Source organism: Fomitopsis serialis, assembly GCF_022376445.1.
Source record: "Fomitopsis serialis strain Sig1Antser10 chromosome Unknown B0H18scaffold_271, whole genome shotgun sequence".
Taxonomy (NCBI): Eukaryota; Fungi; Basidiomycota; class Agaricomycetes; order Polyporales; family Fomitopsidaceae; genus Fomitopsis; species Fomitopsis serialis.
Window position 1 is genome coordinate 1 of NW_025955231.1, and position 17,615 is coordinate 17,615.

The following is a 17,615-nucleotide window of genomic DNA, read 5'->3' on the forward strand; positions in this document are numbered from 1 at the left end:
GGTTTTGGTGGTTGTCGTCCTTATGGTGGCTGTGTCGTCCTCTGAATAGATGGTGTCGGGGGTGGAGGCTGGGTTCCTGGCCTCCATGGCGTCCATCCGGGTCGCCAGTCTATCAATCGTCTTCGCTATGCTGTCCAGTAGCTTTGTTTCGGCGCTTGCGGTGGGCGGCGTTGGCGACGCCGGCCTAGTCGTTGGGACTACCTGTGGTTCTCTTGGCTTGGTGAGTCGTTCTGCAATGGTTTCAGCGTGTTCGGTGACTGTGCTCGTGTACTCAGCGTGGATGGACATCTCCTTCAGTAACTCTGCTGCACGTCCTAGCGCCTCCTCTAGGAGTATCATTTTGCGCATGTTTTCGTCTCCCTTGTTCTTGTTCGGGCTGAACAGGTCTTCGATGTCCTCATTCATTCTCATGTCTGTGTTCTTTCTGGACGGCTTTGGGGTCGGCGACTCCATACTCGCCTTGTCTACCTCCGTCTCGTTTTCCTCACAATTTTCGGACTCGTAGGTCTGTTCTATGCCTATCATGGCAGCTGTTGGTGGTTTAGGGGATCTTCTGATGGACTTAGCAAGCTTGTCGAGGACTGTGCGTCCTCGACTCGGCGTCGTCGGTATTAGCGCCGGGATCTCGGGCTTCCCTCGCGTTTTCCCCTCGACCTGGTGGCCTTGGCTCTTTGGATCTCCCTCGTGCGTACGTGTAGGATAGGGCTGGTGCCTATGGTCTCCACCGACCCCCTCGTGGGTCTCTTTAGCTCTACTCATCTACCGTTTTTTCTCTATTTTCCGAGCGTGGGAAAATTCGAGATGGTTGTGGTATGGGGAAGAGGAGCGTCCCGCGACATGGCTGGGGACAAGCACCCTTGACAAGAAGTACTGCATTGGCTGTGATCGTGGCTGACACTTTGCAGTGCAAGAGCCAGCGGATCGAACGACCAGAGTCAACTGCGGTTGTCAATTTCAGATCCGTGTCTTTGATGACAGTCGACCATCGACTATTGGCCGAACCCACAGAGAGCAGATACCCTGTTTGTTTAGGATCAGTGTTTCGGGGCCAAGATCGCATTTGACAACGTACGCATTCAGGAAGCCAAGCGCCTTGGAAGTTTGACGGACCTCATATGGTACCCGTTGGCACAATCGACCACAGCTTTCGAGCCGAGAATGGTCCGTTCGTGAGACAGGAGAGATTCATAAAGGACAACCACTGCTGAGTACAGGCGACGCAAACAAAATCGTAGACTCCAGTCGTTCAACTCCAGGCAATTTGCTTGTGCACTCGGGACGTCGAGCTCGGGAGTGTCGTGTTACTTGTTATCTGAGGATCTGCTGCACTGGCGAGCCGAGCCATCGGTGGCAGCGTCCGAAGGCCGCCGCATCCACCTGGGCAATCACGCTGTACGCAGCGTCTGCACGATCACCGGACGAGCCTTCTCACGAGAACGCATGTACAATGGTCTCAAAGGTCGTGAAGGTAACCATGTTGACAGGAATAGCCCTATGAAGACCAGCACCACCCATTCGAGGGTGCGTCAATTATAAGTAGCTCGTCTCAGAATAACCAGGCTGGCGCACGGACCTGATCAGCGTCGGCGCGAGCCCGCGGAAGAACACCGGGAAACCCTCCGTGCGGTAGGATGCGACGATCGTGGTCCGCATATTCCGGTAGGGGTTTTCGGCTGATCTGCTGAAAGTGCTTTGCACGCGCGTCTTGACGACGTCGAACGGGAAGGTGACGACCCAGCCTGCGATGCCCGCCAGACCACCTGCCGCGAGAGTTGCTAGCCATGGAGTCACGTTGGATGCCCGCTGTGAGGGCGATCGTGGCCAGTAGCGGACGGTAGCTTCGTAGGCGTAGAAGTAGGTGCCGTAGCCGATGTCGCGCAGCGCTGTCGAGGTGATACCGCGATACAGACCTTTGACACCGTGCTGCTTGAAGATACGTTGGGTAACGTCATACGCGCTGAGAGAGCCGGCGGGCGACGTGGCGTTAGCTGCTGCGGCCTGCATAAGTTGTTGCTGGGTCTTGATCAACTCTGCGGGCGAGGTGACGAGCCTTCGGATGGGTATGCAGATAACAGAGTTAGTGAGCGAAGGTCATAGACATGTCGGCATGACGAGATGACACAACGTACGAGCATATAATACCAGTGCCTGCGCCAGCAAGAGTGACTTGGGTGAGCGTGGGGATGGATCGCTCGGTCTCAAGCTGAACCTTCGTGAGCCAGCCATACGAAGAGAAGACTAGGCCATTCAGAGGCGCAGCACCAATCTAAACACTGTCAAAGCTTATCAATCCACAAGCGTAGAAGTGTACTCACGATGGGAGCGAAAACACCTCGGTAAAGTCCACTCAAGCGCTCTTCTCGTAGGATAGTAAGGAGCGCGTGGAAAGTCGAGCGGTAAGCCCGGTTAGCAACGGCGGCCTGGAATCGTACTTTGACTGTGGGCCATCAATGCTATGAACTGCAATCGCTCGACATCATGGTTCACCTGTGTCGAACGGGAAACCAACGACAACCGCGGCCACACCTGCAGGGCAGTCGGTTGAGCCCTTTTCGTGATGATCATCAAAACGATCCTGCTCACCAGCTACGGTTCCAGCCAGGAAGTTGAGTTTAGGGTTGATTGTAGCTATAAGCATACAGTCAGTACAGATCTCAAAGGCCGCGACGAAGGCCCACCTTGTCCATCGGCGACTCGGATGTCTTTGTCCATTCCATGCGAGTTGGTTCTATGATAACAATAGACTGATGCCTCAGGAAATGCCTTGGGCGTCGTATAGACGAGTCTCGTCCACGAGTATTCCCCGAGCAAGCACAGTGAGAGAAGGGAGAGCGAACATCGGCGCGGTGTATTCGGAGGTGGCTGTCGGGCGTAGCGCCGGGTGAAGTCACCGAGATGAGCGTGGGAACTCCTCGACCGTGCCCGCGTCCCCGTCATCGCCGCCCGCAGCGCACAACGACCAGTCCAAAGCGCGCGCGTCCCGCACTGTGCATCTTCCAATCTGCTCTCCTCTTGAATAACACTATTGCTCGCTAGGCTAGGAGAGACGTTACCACATGTCGCACCAGGTAAACCTGTCAGGTAGAGACTTGGCACAGGCGTACCAGGACGTGGTGAACGGGAATGGTATCGACTGGGCCATCTTCAGCTACGACAAAGGCACAAACGATCTGAAAGTCCAGGCGACCGGGGATGGCGGTCTTGAGGAACTCCAGGAAGAGTTCTCTGACGGAAGGTGCGTGATCATCCTAGGTACACTGGGTATGTTGTGCATGTAACAGACCGTATCCAGGATGCAGTACGCGCTCGCGCGCGTCAAGGATCCCAACGTACGCTCTCATCCGTGTTGCTATATTTCGTAGACTGATAGACAAGCTATAGAGCAACCTACCGAAGGTCGTCCAAATCAACTGGTGTGGTGATGGCGTGCCCGTAGCTAGGAAGGGCCTCTTCCATACCCACTCAAGTGCGGTCGCCAACTTCCTCCGCGGCACCCACGTCGTGGTCAACGCTCGCAACGAGGTATGCCAGACTCTATGCGTGCTGCTCTACCCTAACATTCGCGACGAAGTCCGACGTCACTCCGTCCCTGATCATGTCTCGCGTTGAAGCCGCCTCCGGCGCGAAGTACTCCTCCCAAAGGAGGCACCACGTAGATTCGATCCCATCGCACCCGTAGGCACAAACTATACCCCCATTGGCAAGCCAGATATCGCAGGAATGAGGGCATCGGCTGCACCCAGTGCGCCCAAGCCCAGCATGCCCAGTGCACCACGACCGGTACCCGTGGCGCCAAGTCCCGCTGCGGGCATGGGTAGGGCACCCGTCACGAGCAGGGCGCCCGCCGACGCGTGGCCGGAAGAAAGCGCACCTGCACCGCCTCCTGCACTTCCGTCTGCGAGTCGGCCGCCTGTCTGGGGAAGCGCCGCGGCGCATGCAGCTCCTGTACGTACGAACTACTGTAAACCATGTCAGCCTTGGACTCACGATGGGTAGGCCGCACCAAGGGCTGTTCCGCCTGCCCCGGCTCCAGCTCCAGCACCTGCCGCGTCTAAGCCGGTTGAGGATGACAAATCGGCCCGTGGGCACAGCGTACACACCGATCAAGCTGCAGCCTAAGAGACTTGTCAACCCTTTCGCGGCGAGAGAAGCCCAGACGCAAGCGGAGCCCGCCAGCTCAAGCGCAGCCCACGGCGGGCAAGAAGTTGACCTGGAGTGAGCGTCAAGCCCTTGCGAACAGCAAAAGGAAGAGGAGGAACGCGGAGTCGGCCGCGTCGTATCAGCGCCGCCTGCTGCTGCTAAGTCCGCATGGAAGCCACCTGCGGTTGCCGCACCCCCCTCCCTGAGCCTGAAGAAGAGGATTGGGAGGTGAGTATGCGAGATGTAATTTCGAGCGGGATGTTGATCGTTCGGAAGGCACCTGCACCCCCGCCCCGCCGCCAGCTGCGACGCGTCCACCGGTCCCAGCGGCTGGTGTCGACACCTCCCCCTCCACCGCCGCCACCACCGGCTCCGGAGCTGAGTACGAAGAGCCTGCTGCAGAAGAAGCTGCACCCCTCCGCCCGTACGCATCTGTCCCGTCAATCTGCTTCCTCGTTAGCTTAAACATGTTTCCAGCCCCCTCCTCCCCCTCCGCCGCCTCCCCGGTCGTGCAGGCCGCGCCAGAGCCAGAGCCAGTGGCTGCACCGGCGCACTCGCAGGGCGCGGGCTCTGCGCGTCGTGCATTCGACTACGACGCGCAGGAGGACAATGAGATGAACCTCGTTGAAGGCGAGCTCATCGAGGAGATCGAGCAGCTCGACGAGGGCTGGTGGGCCGGCGTGGGCGACGGCGGCACCAAACGAGGACTCTTCCCGGTGAGTGTCCTCGTCTGCATCCGCGGCTGGTCCGTGATCGGAGGATCAGATCTCGCTTCATTTTGCTTCCTTCTCGTTGCTTCCTTGAATCTTCTCATCTTACCTGGTCCGGAATGAATGGAAGAAGGCTGACGAGTTTTGACGATGACGCTTCTTAGCAAACTACGTAGAATTAGTTGAGCTGCAGGAGGTGGAGGCTGCTGAGCCCCCGCCCCCCTCGCCGCCGCCACCACCGCCGCCACCACCACCGCCGGTAAGTCTCATGTAGCCGCGATATGGGAGAGTTGTGGTAGAAGGCTGACTTGTGTCATGCAGCCCCCTGCTGCGGCTCCTGTTGCGGCCGAGCCGGAACCTGAGCCCGAGCCACAGGGCGTTACGGCGGTCGCGCTATATGAGTACGTACACTGGATCCCCATCAGCAAATTGACAGCGGGTATTGATGACGTGGTGTGCAGTTACGACGCTGCCGAGGACAACGAGCTGTCGTTCAGAGAAGGGGACAGGATTGTGGAGATCGAGGCCGCCTCGGAGGACTGGTGGCAAGGGCAGGACCAGCACGGCAATGTGGGGCTGTTCCCTGGTGAGTCGAGACTGCGTGTGATGGTGGCTCGTTATCAGGAAGCTTACTTGGCGGCAGCAAACTATGTTGAAGTACAGGAATAGGTTCGGCGGCAGGAGGGAGGCTAACAGCGCGGTTAAGGATTTGAACGGCGTCTGTCGCCCGAGGCATAGCGGGATGAGGGTGAAAAGAGTAGGCCGACGCTGTGCACTTGTAACGTTGTCAGCCTTTTGTCGCGTGTCGAAACATGGGATGTGATGTCTGGAAGACCATAAGGCGGCTGCCAAAGGCCGCACACGGCTGGCTCAAGTCGGGGACACACGCCGGCCTGGTAAAAGATAGGACATTACGTAATTTCATTTAATGGTAGTGGAACGCCTATTTATAGGGGCCGGGGGGCGATACTAATACGGCGCTTGTGTTTGATTTCGCGTCCTTCCTTTCGCCTCCATTGCCTCTCCCTTCACTGCGGCCATGAAGCTCTTCAACGCCGCCCTCGTCGCAGTCGCGGCCCTCCCCTTCGCCGCCTCCCTCCCCACCATCGCTCGCAAGGGTTCCTTCCTCTTCGACTCCTCGACCGGCGACCGCTTCTACCTCAAGGGTCTCGCGTATGCGGGTGAGAGCTTTTCCCAGGCCGCGCGAAGCCTGCACGCCTCTGACGTGTTTGTCGCGCGCAGCGAACTATGGATCCGGCCAGACACCGCCCTCTGGCCAAGTCAGCGAGGTCGACCCCCTCGCCAACGGCCCTGGCTGCGCCCGTGACATCCCGTACTTCAAGCAGCTCGATGTCAACATTCTTCGCGTCTACCAGGTCAACTCCAGTCTCGACCACAGCAGCTGCATGAGCGCGCTCGAGTCGGCCGGCATCTACGTCCTCGTTGACCTTGCGACGCAGGTCGAGGCGATCTCAGGCTCCTCGCCTGCGTGGAACCTCGAGCTGCTCACGCAGTACATCAACACGATTGAGGTGTTCGGGCAGTACTCCAACGTGTTTGGCTTTAACATTGGTAACGAAGTTGTACGTCGGAATCTATCCTCTGCGCAGTAGGCGTGTCTCACGGCTCACCGCCCGACAGATTAGCTCCCTTGCGGACGACCAGGCTGCTCCATACATCAAGTCTGCCGTGCGCGACGTCAAGGCTTTCATGTCTGCGCACAACTACAGTCAGCTCGTCGGTTACACTGGTACGGATTCGCCCAACTCCCGGGCGACTCTTCCCTACTACCTCGCATGCGGAGAGGACAGCTCGTCCATCTTTGACTACTGGGGTCTTAACATCTACGAGTGGTGCGGCAACAGCGACTTCCAGACTTCTGGATATTCGGCTCGCACGCAGGAGTTGGCCAATCTTGGCATTCCCGCTTTCTTCTCCGAGTATGGCTGCAACGCCGTCGAGCCCCGCGCTTTCCAGGACGTGCCTGTCCTGTACAGCTCGGACATGTCTAACGTCTGGTCGGGAGGTATCATCTACGAGTACATTGAGCAGTCCAACGCCTACGGTCTCGTCAACATCTCGTCGGACGGCTCGTCTGTCTCTACGCTTACAGACTTTAACAACCTGAAGTCGCAGTACGCGACCGCAACTGGCTCCTCGCTCGCGTCGGCGTCGTACTCCCCCTCGATCTCCCTCCCGGATTCATGCCCCATGAGCAATGCCAGCTGGCCCGTGGCCACTTCCCTGCCGCCCACGCCGAACAGCGGTCTTTGCGACTGTATCGCGAGCCAGCTGTCGTGTATCTCGACCTACTCTCTTGACGATGCCGGCCAGATTGGTACGGCCATCGGCACGATCTGCGGTACTTCGTCGCAGGCTTGCAGCGCCATTACCGGCAACGGCACGTCGGGCTCATATGGCGATCTGTCCATGTGCAACCCTCTGCAGCAGCTCAACATCGCGATGGAGATATACTACAACGAGCAGAGCCGCACGTCGTCTGCTTGCCAGTGGGCTTTCGCCACGCTCGCTTCGAGCGCCAGCATCAGCGGAACCGCCCAGTTCTCTAGCGCTACCAGCAGCTGTGTCGCGGCTGACGCGTTTGCGAGCAGCACTGGTATCCCCACCGCGACCACGACGCTCGCTGGTGTCTCGACCCACCCGTTGGTCTCGGCGCGGCGGCCTCTGGCTCGAAGAGCGCAAGCGGGGGCGGCGCTGTCCGGCTGATCGCCTCTGATGCGCCCGCGAGCGCTCTGTTCGCGACCGTGATCCTCGGCGTCGTCGGGGCTTCATGGCCGTCTTCGTATAAACGCCCGTGCGCGCCCTCCCCTTTACGGTTACGATACCTGCCCGGGACTGCTCTATGCTGAGCAGTCCCGTCTGACGTTTCTTACTCACGGCTTGCGCCAGTAAACTTAACCTGTTGTACACTGTCGCAAAATGCATCGGCCTGGAAGGGCCTGGACGATGCGGACGGACTGTTATCAGCCTCAGTGCCTCGCTCGATTTGATGACCCTACTACCCCCACACCACCTACCTATCCCCGACGTACAGAAGGAACCTCCACGGTGTCTCGTCTGGCACGACCTAATCTCCTGACTACACATGCCCGCGCTTGCTGCCTGCGCGCCTGGGACTAGTCACACGGACTTCCCCTCTCGACGGACCACTACCACTCGTATCTGACCCATGTTGCACAAATATACGTCTTGACCGCGCACATACTTTGCTTACTTTATATCTGTCTTTCACAGTCTATCTTTATCCAAACGGAGCCTGTCCTTTTTTCGCACCTGTCGTCCTCTGGTCTGCGATGCGCACAAGATACGCCCGGTAGGCTGGCGCGGCTGTGGTAGGTCTGATTGACTGACGTCGACGGTCGACAGGAACGCATGGCTCGACGGTCTACCGCCAAACTCTGGCGGCCCATGTCAGACTAACGCAGAGTCCGACTCTTGGCCCGGCTCCACACTCGATCACCAGCTTAAGTGCTTGAGGCGGTGCCGTTTGTGCGGACAGGATCAACCCTGCGCGCCCTTCCGTGCATGCAGGTCTTGGGGTGCCCCGAGGTTAGTGCGCAGAACTCTTGCAACAGGCAGCCCGACAGTAGATGGCGGCAATCGACTAGTAAAGGTGAGGTCATTGCTTGGAAGTTCGGTTTCTGATTCCTCGAAGCTGTCAGCTTGGAAGGGTGGACGAACAAGGTCCCGAAACAACATGTTCGTCATACACGTTCCCTTCGATGCGTCCAACTTATCACTGTTGCATGTACCTGAAACTGGTGCGCTCTGTTCCCAATCCCACAGCGCTTGCACTGCTGCGTCGGGGCATGTTGTCTTCCCACCGGATGAAAGTGGACTTAGGGGACACGACGAGGCCGCACCAACTCCAGGACCACTCTGTGCTGCACGCTGCTAGCGCGGACGCTCTCCTTACTTGCACGGCCGCCGATGTTCATCGGCTTGAAGCTCGTTGTGCGGCTACCAGCAGCTGGCGAGCGTCATCGCGTTCGCCAACGCTACGTCCGCTTCCCTCCAGTACGTCGATTGTGAGCCTTCTCGTTCGCCGGGGACTATTCCTCGAGTCTGCGCAGCAAGGTTTAAGCTCCGGGCTTCGTACACGGTACGTCTTGCGGTGCGTCATTTCCCATCGAAACAGGCGTCGCATTGTAGTGTGCCCGGAAGCATGTTACTTCGTCTTCATTTCCGGAGCGGGTCCCGGATCTGCGCCTCGAGGGCCGTCGCATGTGCCCAAGGAAGTCCCGAGATATGTGCGCACGTAGTGGATGAGCGTTGTGGTGGGAATCGAAGGAGGGTGGTAACGTGGCAGGACACTCTGTTTGGGTTCGACCCTTCGTGGCGGACCTGGTATACTGTACACCCAAGCTGCGATGACCGTTCCCGAGGGAAAGTACGACCTATCGCTCGATGTCCAAGATCGGCTCATCAGGGCTGCGTTTGAAGGTAACATACCTATCTGGCTACGTCATGTGTGACGACGAGCTTTCTGATGCGCGCGATCTGACCTCTACTCGGAGTAGGGAGAGACCACGCCTACAGCAGCCCAGGACACCCGCCTTTCCGAGTCGGCGCAGCCTTGCTCACAGCAGACAACCTCGTCATCAAGGGCGCGAGTGTGGATTCCGTGACCTCTGGCGAGTGCCCGTAGATGTCCCGTCGGCGATGTGGTACTGACTGATGCACGACACGGCGAGTCGGTACAGGTGCCATCTGCGCTGAACGAACAGCTATAGTGAAAGCTGTGGTGAGTTGTCGCCTGTACGCGCCAGCCCTCTGACCTCACCTACGCCAGAGCGACGGCTATTCCTCGTTTCTTGCCATCGCCATTGTCAGGCGCGCTCGTTAATTTCTTACCGTATCACCTCCAAGCGGTTGACGATGCCTCACCATTCAAGCGATGTCCCCGTACCCATCTCGCCGTGCGGACTGTGCCGTCAGGTCCTAAAGAGTTCTGCGCGGCGGATATGCCGGTCCTGATGGTACCCGCGGATTACGATGCTCGTCGAGGAAGGGGCGAGGAAGAGGGGGGAGTGAAGCGAGGGACGCTGGGTGAGCTCTGTCCGCTGAGCTCGTTCCCCAGTGCTTGTCCAGAGGTCGTCATCTGAGCTGGCCGATGTATCCCTCAGTTGGCCTCACGATCAGGCATGATGATTTGTCTCTCGAGGGTATCGCGATGACGCGTTGATTTCCTGACGAGGTTATATACTTCTCTGTATCCGAGCCGTGGTCAGTGGTCTACATTGTGGCGCGAAACCGCAGTTTGATGTGAGTGACAGCTTGGTGACAGCGTGCAGAGGGAGGGCCTGGGAGAACACGCTTCTGCGTCTTGTTCGCATCAAAGACTGGTCTGTGAGCTGCCGGCAAGACGTTGAGACTGGAAATGGACAAAGACGGCCCACGCAAATGTGACCAAGACACGCAGTATTATTGTAACACGGCGACACTGATACTACACTTGTGAACACCCAAGTACTCACCTGCACCCACCTCTCCCCGTCTGCTTGCGCGCGACGAACGAAGTGGTGCCGCGGTTATCGTCGTCGCTGCGGCCGACGGCTTCGGTCCCACTACCACGCGGCCATCAGCGAGCCCCCCGAAGGGACAAACCAGACCAAGCCTTTAAAAAAGTTTCCCCCGGCTGCGCCGTTGCCATGCTCTCCTCCCGTCATCCGTGAGCGTGTCGTCCGGTGTTCGTCAACCCCCGCGAAGGTCGTGTGCATGCCGCGACGCCGGCCATGGCTCTCGATCAACATACGATCGTCATCCTGTGAGTGCGCCCCTGGCATGCCTTAATGAGGGTCGCCGCTCATATCGACATCTGATGCCCGCACATAGAGCTGGCCCGAAGGTGCGCAACGTCATCCAGGAACTTGCCGTGCATGTACTGAACGCACGGCGGCTAGCTTCTCGGTTACTTCTTCAATTGGTGCCTCCTCGGCGTGCTTGGGCTCCAAACTTGTACGTCCCCCCTTCCCGGGCGTCCGTCCGATCGAACTCACTCAAGTCCCGGAAGATGTCTATCACGTTAACTTTCCTGACGACCCGCCATTCTTTCAATGCCTAGGTAAAGTCACCGACCCGCGCAGTGCCCTTCAAACGCACGCTCATCCCGCCGTACAGTGTACTTTATATTGGTCTTCGAGATCGTCCAGACGGGACTCGTCACCGGGGTCGCCTTCGAGACCTTCGTCTACAACTACGGCGACCCCATGTCCCTAACGCGCATCTATTATGCGTGGTTCTTCGTCGCCGTAATGTGTGCCATCGTCTCCGTCTCCGTGCAGGCGTTTTTTGCCTGGCGCATCTGGGTGCTCGCGAAGAAACCTTGGAGAGGCTGGATCGCCGGTGGAATTGGTGCTGTGCGTGACACTTTTCAGATTCTGAGCTCGCGCTTGGTGCTTACGAAATTGACCATTGCCCTCACAGTTATCCCTGCTGCAAGGATGTGCGGGAGTAATTCTCGGAGCGTTAGTGCGTTCATGTTCTCGCTAATTTCGCAGCCCTAGTCATTTATAAATACACTTCGATAGCTCCGCGACACGGACTCCACGGCCCATGTTACGACTTCGCACGCCGTTGTAATTGTTCTGAACGTAAGCACTCTTCCTCGAGACTGAAATTCATCCGCCCTCCCACCGAACAGCTTGCTAACACCTGCTGCTGAAGTATGGGTCATCGGTAGCGCCGTGGTAGACGTGCTCATCGCGGTCACCATGACCACACTGGTGCGTGGCATCAATCCAGCCTCTTTCGCTCGCCCGCCGAGCGTACAGGGATAGATGCTCGGGCTGCGTCGCCGGACGTCACATCACCAGACTGAACGGATGATCAATAAGGTCATCCGGATGGTCGTCGAGACCGGGTCGTTGACAGGTACGAACGTCCGCGATCACCCTCGCTCTGCGCGTGCATATGACAGTCGTGGCTTTTCGCAGCGAGCATCGCCGTTACGACACTGGTGTTATGCCTGAGGCTCCCCGGGACACAGTACTACGAGACGACGTACGTACCATTCTGACTTTTCCGAACATTCTTCCCGCACTGAAACACCGTCTCTTCTCGTGGCACACGCAGGATCTACGTCCTCACCAAACTCTACGCCAACACCTTCCTCGCCAATCTCATCTCCCGCGCCTTCTTCGACCCCGCGCGCCGCCGAGGCCGCGGCCGCAGCGGAACCACAGAAGAGACGGACGAAACGGACGACACCGAGTCGGGCGCGGGGCCAGGCAGAGTCACGACGATCGCGCTGAGCACGTACGTGAGCGGCGTACCGGTGTGGACCAATGGCGAGGTGCAAAATAGCACGGTGACCGGACTGAGAACGCCTGGGAGTACTGTGCGGGAGGAGACGGGGAGCGAGAAGGGAACTCTACTGGACGGGGAACATCATGAGGTGAGTATGTGTTTGTTGGGGAGGCTGATGGTCTTACGTCCGACTCGACAGAATGTGGTATCTTGAATAATCAAGGCGGTTTGCTTCGAGATCCCCGTACGACACGTGGGGTGACGCGCGCAGGGTAGGCAGGCTGGGCGCAGCCTTGTCCTACCTGTGCATGGGAACATCGGCCGCCGTCGGCGCGAGGTTCGCTGCAGTCTGCACCTAGCTATGGTACGATGACTCCTAAGCTAGCCTGCGTTTCGCCTTGAGCGACTGGGATGCCGGCAGAGCGAAGGACGATATACTGTATCACCTATGGGCTTGCTCAACGCCTTGCCTTCGCATGCAAGGTCCGCTGTCCACGGGGAGACTCGGGCGTCTTGGATGTGTCACTGCGTGTATCCAACCACGGAATGGGCTCATGCTCCGTTTGACGTTCATTTGCGCTCTTTGTAATGAGTAGCTGGCAGCGGATGAATGTGCATTCCAAGGTATGCACGTACAGGTTGATCATTGCTATCAGTCCATGTCATACCCCGACTGAGACAACGTCACAAACGTCGGATAGTATCCATTTGCACAAGTAATGGGTGACCAAATACTGATAAGTAGGTCATCCGAATGGGATGCGTACAACTGCATAGCCACTCCGGCTGACATGTGTTCCAGTCATCGTCTTAATCAGTGCTTGATATATGTAGCAGGTCCATCACCTCCGAGTGGATGCTCCTCAAGATGCCGTGGGCTTCTGCTTTGTGGCGTCTGCCCAATCGACCCAAACTCAATCAGGCGATTTGAACCCCAGGTGCGCAGGACAATACCCATGATGGCTTCACCGTGCACGCATTAAGCTCTTTTGAGTAGTAGAGGGCGACCATGGATGCCTTTGCATCAGGCTGCTTACTGTGGCCGCGGGCTGTCAATGCGTACAAATAGCGTCTGATCAGGGGAAGAACGGGCGGATCCATCATGGGCATCGGTGCGTCGTACCTCTAGCCTGGACCGGTTGCAGCTATGCCAGTACTGCCGGTAGCAAGTAGATGCTGGTGGCAGGTAGACGGGCTCTCAGGATCTCACAGCGTTAACACCGTGCAGAGAGGCGGTTCTCAGCGGTTCTCACGGTGTACCGGGGTTAGCAAGTTGGCGTTTCCGGAGCCATTAATGACTATTTACAGTTCGTGGTTCTAGCAATGTAGTACCCCAGCATCACTGCCGGGAACCTCCGCGGAGTGCATTTTATTCCAACGCTGGTCGTTGGAATCATGTCCCCTTCTGTCCTCCTATGATAACTACGTTGCAGGAACTATCATCAGGGGCTCTCCACAATCGTAACTAGCGAGCGACTCACTTGCCCTGTCCTCTGTGACGCTCAAGCAGGCAGGTGAAATGGCCCTCAACCAGGAGAAGGTCGTCATTTTGTAGGTCTCACCGCCGACCCGTTATGACGCCTGGGCTTGCTAACAGTCCACGCTGTTTTACAGGGCAGGGCCTAAGGTACCGACCTATCGTCTATACACACGCTCGTCGTTATATGAAGCTCGTTTCAGCTGCTCGGATACTTCTTTAACTGGGCCCTACTTGGCGTACTAACGATTCAAACCTGTAAGGTCTTTGCTCACTCCAATGACCAGCGCCGCATCCATCATGTTCACGGCTTCTACCAGATCTCTACCATGTAAATTTCCCCCACGATCCGCTCGTTCTCCAATGCCTGGGTGAGTACTATTCACCAGATCGTCTGGTATCTCAATGGCCGGCTCATCTCCATGCAAGTGTACGGCATGCTCGCATTCGAATTGGTCCAAACTGGGCTCGTAACCGGCGTAGCATTCGAGATATTCGTCTACAACTACGGAGACACGAACAGCTTGACGAAGATCTACTACGCGTGGTTCTTCGTCGCGGTCATGTGTGCGATCGTGTCTGTCACCGTGCAGCTGTTCTTCGCGTGGCGGATCTACGTACTCGCTAGATCTCGCATTGTCGCAGGGGTCATAGCCCTGGTATGTCGCATGCTCCTGCTCCGCTGGGCCTCCTCAAATCTCCCCTAGCTTTCTCTGCTACAAGCATGCGCCGGCATATCTCTAGGAGTCTTGGTACAAGCATCCATCTTGTCCCATTTTCCATGTCCTGACAGACTCGTAGCTCAAAGACACACCTTCGACGGCGGACGTGACGGCATCTCATCAAGTCGTCATCGTGTTGAACGTGGGTACAAACCGTTCAGGTGTCGTTCTTGTATACTGATATACTGCAGTTATGGGTCGTCGGTAGCGCGGTGGTCGACGCACTGATTGCCGTGACAATGACAATACTGGTGAACGTATTCCACGACTGCGGCTGTTCGTAAGTGTGCTGACTCTGGCTGGGCCGTATATCCAGATGTTGAGACTGCGTCGCGGCACTACGTATAAGCATACAGAGAGAATGATCAACAAGGTCATACGATTAGTGGTAGAAACAGGCACACTCACGGGTACGTGCATTTGACGTGCGGATCGGACGAGTGTACTGAATCGCACAAAGCTGGAGTGGCTATTGTAACGCTGGTTCTGTGCCTACGACTGCCGGTATGTCTTTCGCTCCGTGTTTCCACAACGAGCGTTCCATTCTTTCGACGTTAATACAGGGAACACAATACTATGAGACAACGTCAGTCAATATTCTACCCGAAAACCTCTACACTAACCGCTACGTCCAGCATCTATGTCCTCACAAAGCTGTGAGTCGTTCGCTTTCCCGCTCGCCTTCACGACGTCTAAATGGATGGCAGGTACGCAAACACGTTCCTGGCCAACCTGGTCAGCCGTGCATTCCTCGAATCGCCCGACGCGGGAAGCGTGGCGACCAGGCCCATAAGCTTCGCCTTCCCAGCCGCAAGAGACACCGAAAGCTCAGGAAACATCACGACACTGGAAGCGGGCGCGGGCGATGGTCCGGGAGATCGCTTGCCGGATGCGATGAAAGACCACGAGAAGAAGACCATGCCTGTAGCCTTGGTAAACATGCTCAACCCCTCTCTGCGTGGTACCTCCGGGACTGATTCGGTATGCATGGTAGATTGATACGGAGTCATAGCTCGAGTACGGTGAACGGCTCTCGCTGCGTCTCGACAACCAGTCATGGACGTAGATGTACTACCTCACGGATTGTATAAGTAGGGAGGATACTTATTCTGCGATGTTCTTGCGTCGTCATGCGAGGCATGGCTGCTAATGCTCCAACACTGTACAGTTATCTCCGAAATACGAAGTTGTTTGGTCATAGCTGCGTGATACATCGCACCGCATGTGGTCAACTACACAAGTCGTCCTAGACTTTACGTCGAACACACCTTCGTCACACGCGCACTCGGCAACATATGCGACTGATACAACGTCACCATCACCGCTGTGCGTTCTCCAAACCAACAAGCACGTCACCCGTGCTCGCCACCGCGCCGAAGATGCCTCCCTCGATCTGCACCATGTCCACCGCAGCCCTCTTCAGCCCCTCGTCCACCGACCCCGTCGCGTCCTCAACCAACACACACTCATACGCACGGTCGTCCCCTCCCGCATCGTCGAGTGCACGCACACGTCCGTCGTCACCCCCAGATGACGAGCTTCGTGACCCCCTAACTTCAGCAGGAGCTCGAAATCCGTGTACGCGAACGCGGAGCGGCCCGGCTTGTCGACGACGGGCTCGGCGGGGAGGGGGTAGAGCTCCGGGATGATGTCGTGCCCGGCTCGCCCGGATGAGCAGCCGGCCGAGGGGCCTTGGTCCCGATGCCCAGCCCGGAGGCGTTGTTGCGCGAGCGGAAGTGCTCGCGCGCGGAGAGCGTGGACAGGTCGCGGCGGTGGCCTTCGCGGGTGTGGTAGACGGGGTAGCCGTGCTTCCGGAACGCCTCCAAGAGCTTCGCGATGTTGGGGATGGCGGCGCGCGTGCCGTCGACGGGGTACCCCAGATGAGCGATGTACCCCTTCTCCGAGCAGACTGGAAGAGCAAACGGTGGGCTTCAGTGAGCGTCCGTGCTGATCACGATGATCGCTCGCCGTCTCGCTGGCGAACGGAAGCAAAACAAGGAAGGGACTTGCAGTCATTCTGCATGTCTATGACCACAAGGGCAGTCGTAGCCGGTGACAAGGCTCCGTCATGTGGCCAATCGTACGGCCGAGCAGAGATCGTAGACGGCTTGTTAGGGATCGAATGGTTCGCCATGTCTCGTCCTTGTGTCGAGGTGGTCAGTGTTGGTCAGAGATAGCAGCTGCCCAGGGCCGGACCCAATTCCTGCAGATGCTTGCTCCGTACGCTCCGTCTTCGAGTCCGCCCAAAGGTCCACATGGCCGTCCGGCCTTCCGCATCCCACACTTCTGACATCGTGCTCAGGCCCTGGACCAGAACCGAAGACTCGAAGCACCCGGTCCACATTGGCGCAGAACGTTAACGCAGATAAGCCGTTCAGTCCGTTCATTACTCATGGAATTACGAACGGCGCGACACGTTCGTCCGACCGCAGACATTCCACAGTCAGCAGCATCACCTAAGCGTCGTGCTTCCCTAGGAGACTTGAGCCTGTTTGATATTGACCGGAATCTACGCCCTCCTGTCGGGTCCAGTCAATAACATACACTTGCCGGCGAACGTACCGCTTAGAGTTCTTCGTAGTATACGGCGCGCCGCAAGTCGCTTGCCAGATTGTACTAGTACTGCTGTGCTAACGGTGAGTAACGAGCAAACCAAGTTAGACCGTAGGACTTCCGCACAGGGGAACACCGTCATGATAAGTTTTAGACTTGAACGACACACTCACCGGACAACCCTCACCACGACCAATCACAACAATCAGCTGCCCTCCGAGATGCTCCCCTCCCGCCAGGCAGCCGGCCCCGCCCTTCCATCCCGCTCGAGCTCCGCGCTCGAGACCCCCTCCGAGACCGCGACGCGATCCCGACCGAACGAGACGCCTCCGCGACCCAACTGCGCACGATTTGGCAATTACCTGTCATTACGGCCTGATGGCTATCGATACAGTGCGTGGTCTAGAACTAGCAAGTAGATGCGGTCGGTGTATGCTATGCGGGGTGCATGATGAGCGACGAAAGATGTGCAATGCAAGGGGAGGATGCGGAGGGCGGTCTGCGCAAGGACGAGCCCGGCTCGCGCGCACGTTCGTGTGCGTCGGGTCTGGTAGTAGTGTACAGAGGAGACGGCCATGCAGAACGAGGCGGGTGGTATGTGCGTGCGGAGCAAGGGAGAGCGGTGCGACGACAGAGCAGAGCCGAGAATTGGGTTAGTACGATGCGCTGTGTGCCCGAGATACGCCACGAAAGGCCCAGAGAAAAATAAACATAACGTAGATAAGATGAGACCCGTGAACCCAA

General features: G+C 57.6%; 8 protein-coding genes across 8 annotated transcripts; 6 read left to right on the forward strand and 2 right to left on the reverse strand.

The window, feature by feature from the left end:
- Positions 1–85: 85 nt before the first annotated feature.
- B0H18DRAFT_1056917 (uncharacterized protein) lies at positions 86–505 on the forward strand (the record flags this gene model as incomplete). The annotated part of the gene is made up of 1 exon (XM_048031056.1): positions 86–505. One exon carries the CDS (start codon positions 86–88, stop codon positions 503–505), a length of 420 nt encoding a protein of 139 aa, XP_047885239.1.
- Positions 506–1,428: 923 nt separating this feature from the next.
- On the reverse strand, positions 1,429–2,638 carry B0H18DRAFT_961490 (mitochondrial carrier; the record flags this gene model as incomplete). Its single annotated transcript, XM_048043060.1, has 6 exons — positions 1,429–1,492; positions 1,574–2,050; positions 2,130–2,266; positions 2,316–2,437; positions 2,488–2,526; positions 2,584–2,638. 6 exons carry the CDS (start codon positions 2,636–2,638, stop codon positions 1,429–1,431), a joined length of 894 nt encoding a protein of 297 aa, XP_047885240.1.
- A 418-nt stretch (positions 2,639–3,056) lies between these two features.
- B0H18DRAFT_1088727 (uncharacterized protein) lies at positions 3,057–5,519 on the forward strand (the record flags this gene model as incomplete). The annotated part of the gene is made up of 14 exons (XM_048032246.1): positions 3,057–3,235; positions 3,293–3,329; positions 3,382–3,577; positions 3,629–3,945; positions 3,997–4,092; positions 4,115–4,204; positions 4,241–4,324; positions 4,348–4,368; positions 4,417–4,522; positions 4,543–4,579; positions 4,601–4,856; positions 5,044–5,109; positions 5,202–5,436; positions 5,494–5,519. 14 exons carry the CDS (start codon positions 3,057–3,059, stop codon positions 5,517–5,519), a joined length of 1,746 nt encoding a protein of 581 aa, XP_047885241.1.
- Positions 5,520–5,889: 370 nt separating this feature from the next.
- Positions 5,890–7,577, forward strand: B0H18DRAFT_891130 (Glucanosyltransferase-domain-containing protein; the record flags this gene model as incomplete). Its single annotated transcript, XM_048041322.1, has 3 exons — positions 5,890–6,031; positions 6,093–6,433; positions 6,492–7,577. The coding sequence occupies 3 exons, from the start codon at positions 5,890–5,892 to the stop codon at positions 7,575–7,577; spliced, it is 1,569 nt and encodes a 522-aa protein (XP_047885242.1).
- Positions 7,578–9,241: 1,664 nt separating this feature from the next.
- Positions 9,242–9,519, forward strand: B0H18DRAFT_1127763 (uncharacterized protein; the record flags this gene model as incomplete). Its single annotated transcript, XM_048035299.1, has 2 exons — positions 9,242–9,314; positions 9,392–9,519. 2 exons carry the CDS (start codon positions 9,242–9,244, stop codon positions 9,517–9,519), a joined length of 201 nt encoding a protein of 66 aa, XP_047885243.1.
- Positions 9,520–10,606: 1,087 nt separating this feature from the next.
- On the forward strand, positions 10,607–12,333 carry B0H18DRAFT_961493 (uncharacterized protein; the record flags this gene model as incomplete). The annotated part of the gene is made up of 10 exons (XM_048043061.1): positions 10,607–10,638; positions 10,707–10,719; positions 10,775–10,829; positions 10,992–11,342; positions 11,402–11,464; positions 11,538–11,596; positions 11,687–11,744; positions 11,807–11,873; positions 11,946–12,267; positions 12,319–12,333. 10 exons carry the CDS (start codon positions 10,607–10,609, stop codon positions 12,331–12,333), a joined length of 1,035 nt encoding a protein of 344 aa, XP_047885244.1.
- Positions 12,334–13,493: 1,160 nt separating this feature from the next.
- Positions 13,494–15,504, forward strand: B0H18DRAFT_286318 (uncharacterized protein). Its single transcript, XM_048037417.1, has 14 exons — positions 13,494–13,670; positions 13,734–13,746; positions 13,800–13,854; positions 13,917–13,967; positions 14,026–14,255; positions 14,304–14,348; positions 14,398–14,460; positions 14,510–14,569; positions 14,635–14,728; positions 14,779–14,822; positions 14,882–14,904; positions 14,954–14,974; positions 15,026–15,251; positions 15,313–15,504. Exons 1-14 carry the CDS (start codon positions 13,639–13,641, stop codon positions 15,328–15,330), a joined length of 975 nt encoding a protein of 324 aa, XP_047885245.1. The 5' UTR covers positions 13,494–13,638; the 3' UTR covers positions 15,331–15,504.
- Positions 15,505–15,636: 132 nt separating this feature from the next.
- B0H18DRAFT_1127765 (uncharacterized protein) lies at positions 15,637–16,452 on the reverse strand (the record flags this gene model as incomplete). The annotated part of the gene is made up of 3 exons (XM_048035300.1): positions 15,637–15,868; positions 15,930–16,227; positions 16,314–16,452. 3 exons carry the CDS (start codon positions 16,450–16,452, stop codon positions 15,637–15,639), a joined length of 669 nt encoding a protein of 222 aa, XP_047885246.1.
- Between the last annotated feature and the right edge of the window lie 1,163 nt (positions 16,453–17,615).

Excerpts from the sequence above, each read along its gene's own strand:
- B0H18DRAFT_286318 (XM_048037417.1), top strand. The coding sequence starts at position 13,639 with ATGGCCCTCAACCAGGAGAAGGTCGTCATTTT. Across the intron at positions 14,256-14,303 it reads TCGCAGGGGTCATAGCCCTG|CTTTCTCTGCTACAAGCATG; the intron begins GTATGTCGCATG and ends AATCTCCCCTAG. Across the intron at positions 14,349-14,397 it reads GCATATCTCTAGGAGTCTTG|CTCAAAGACACACCTTCGAC; the intron begins GTACAAGCATCC and ends ACAGACTCGTAG.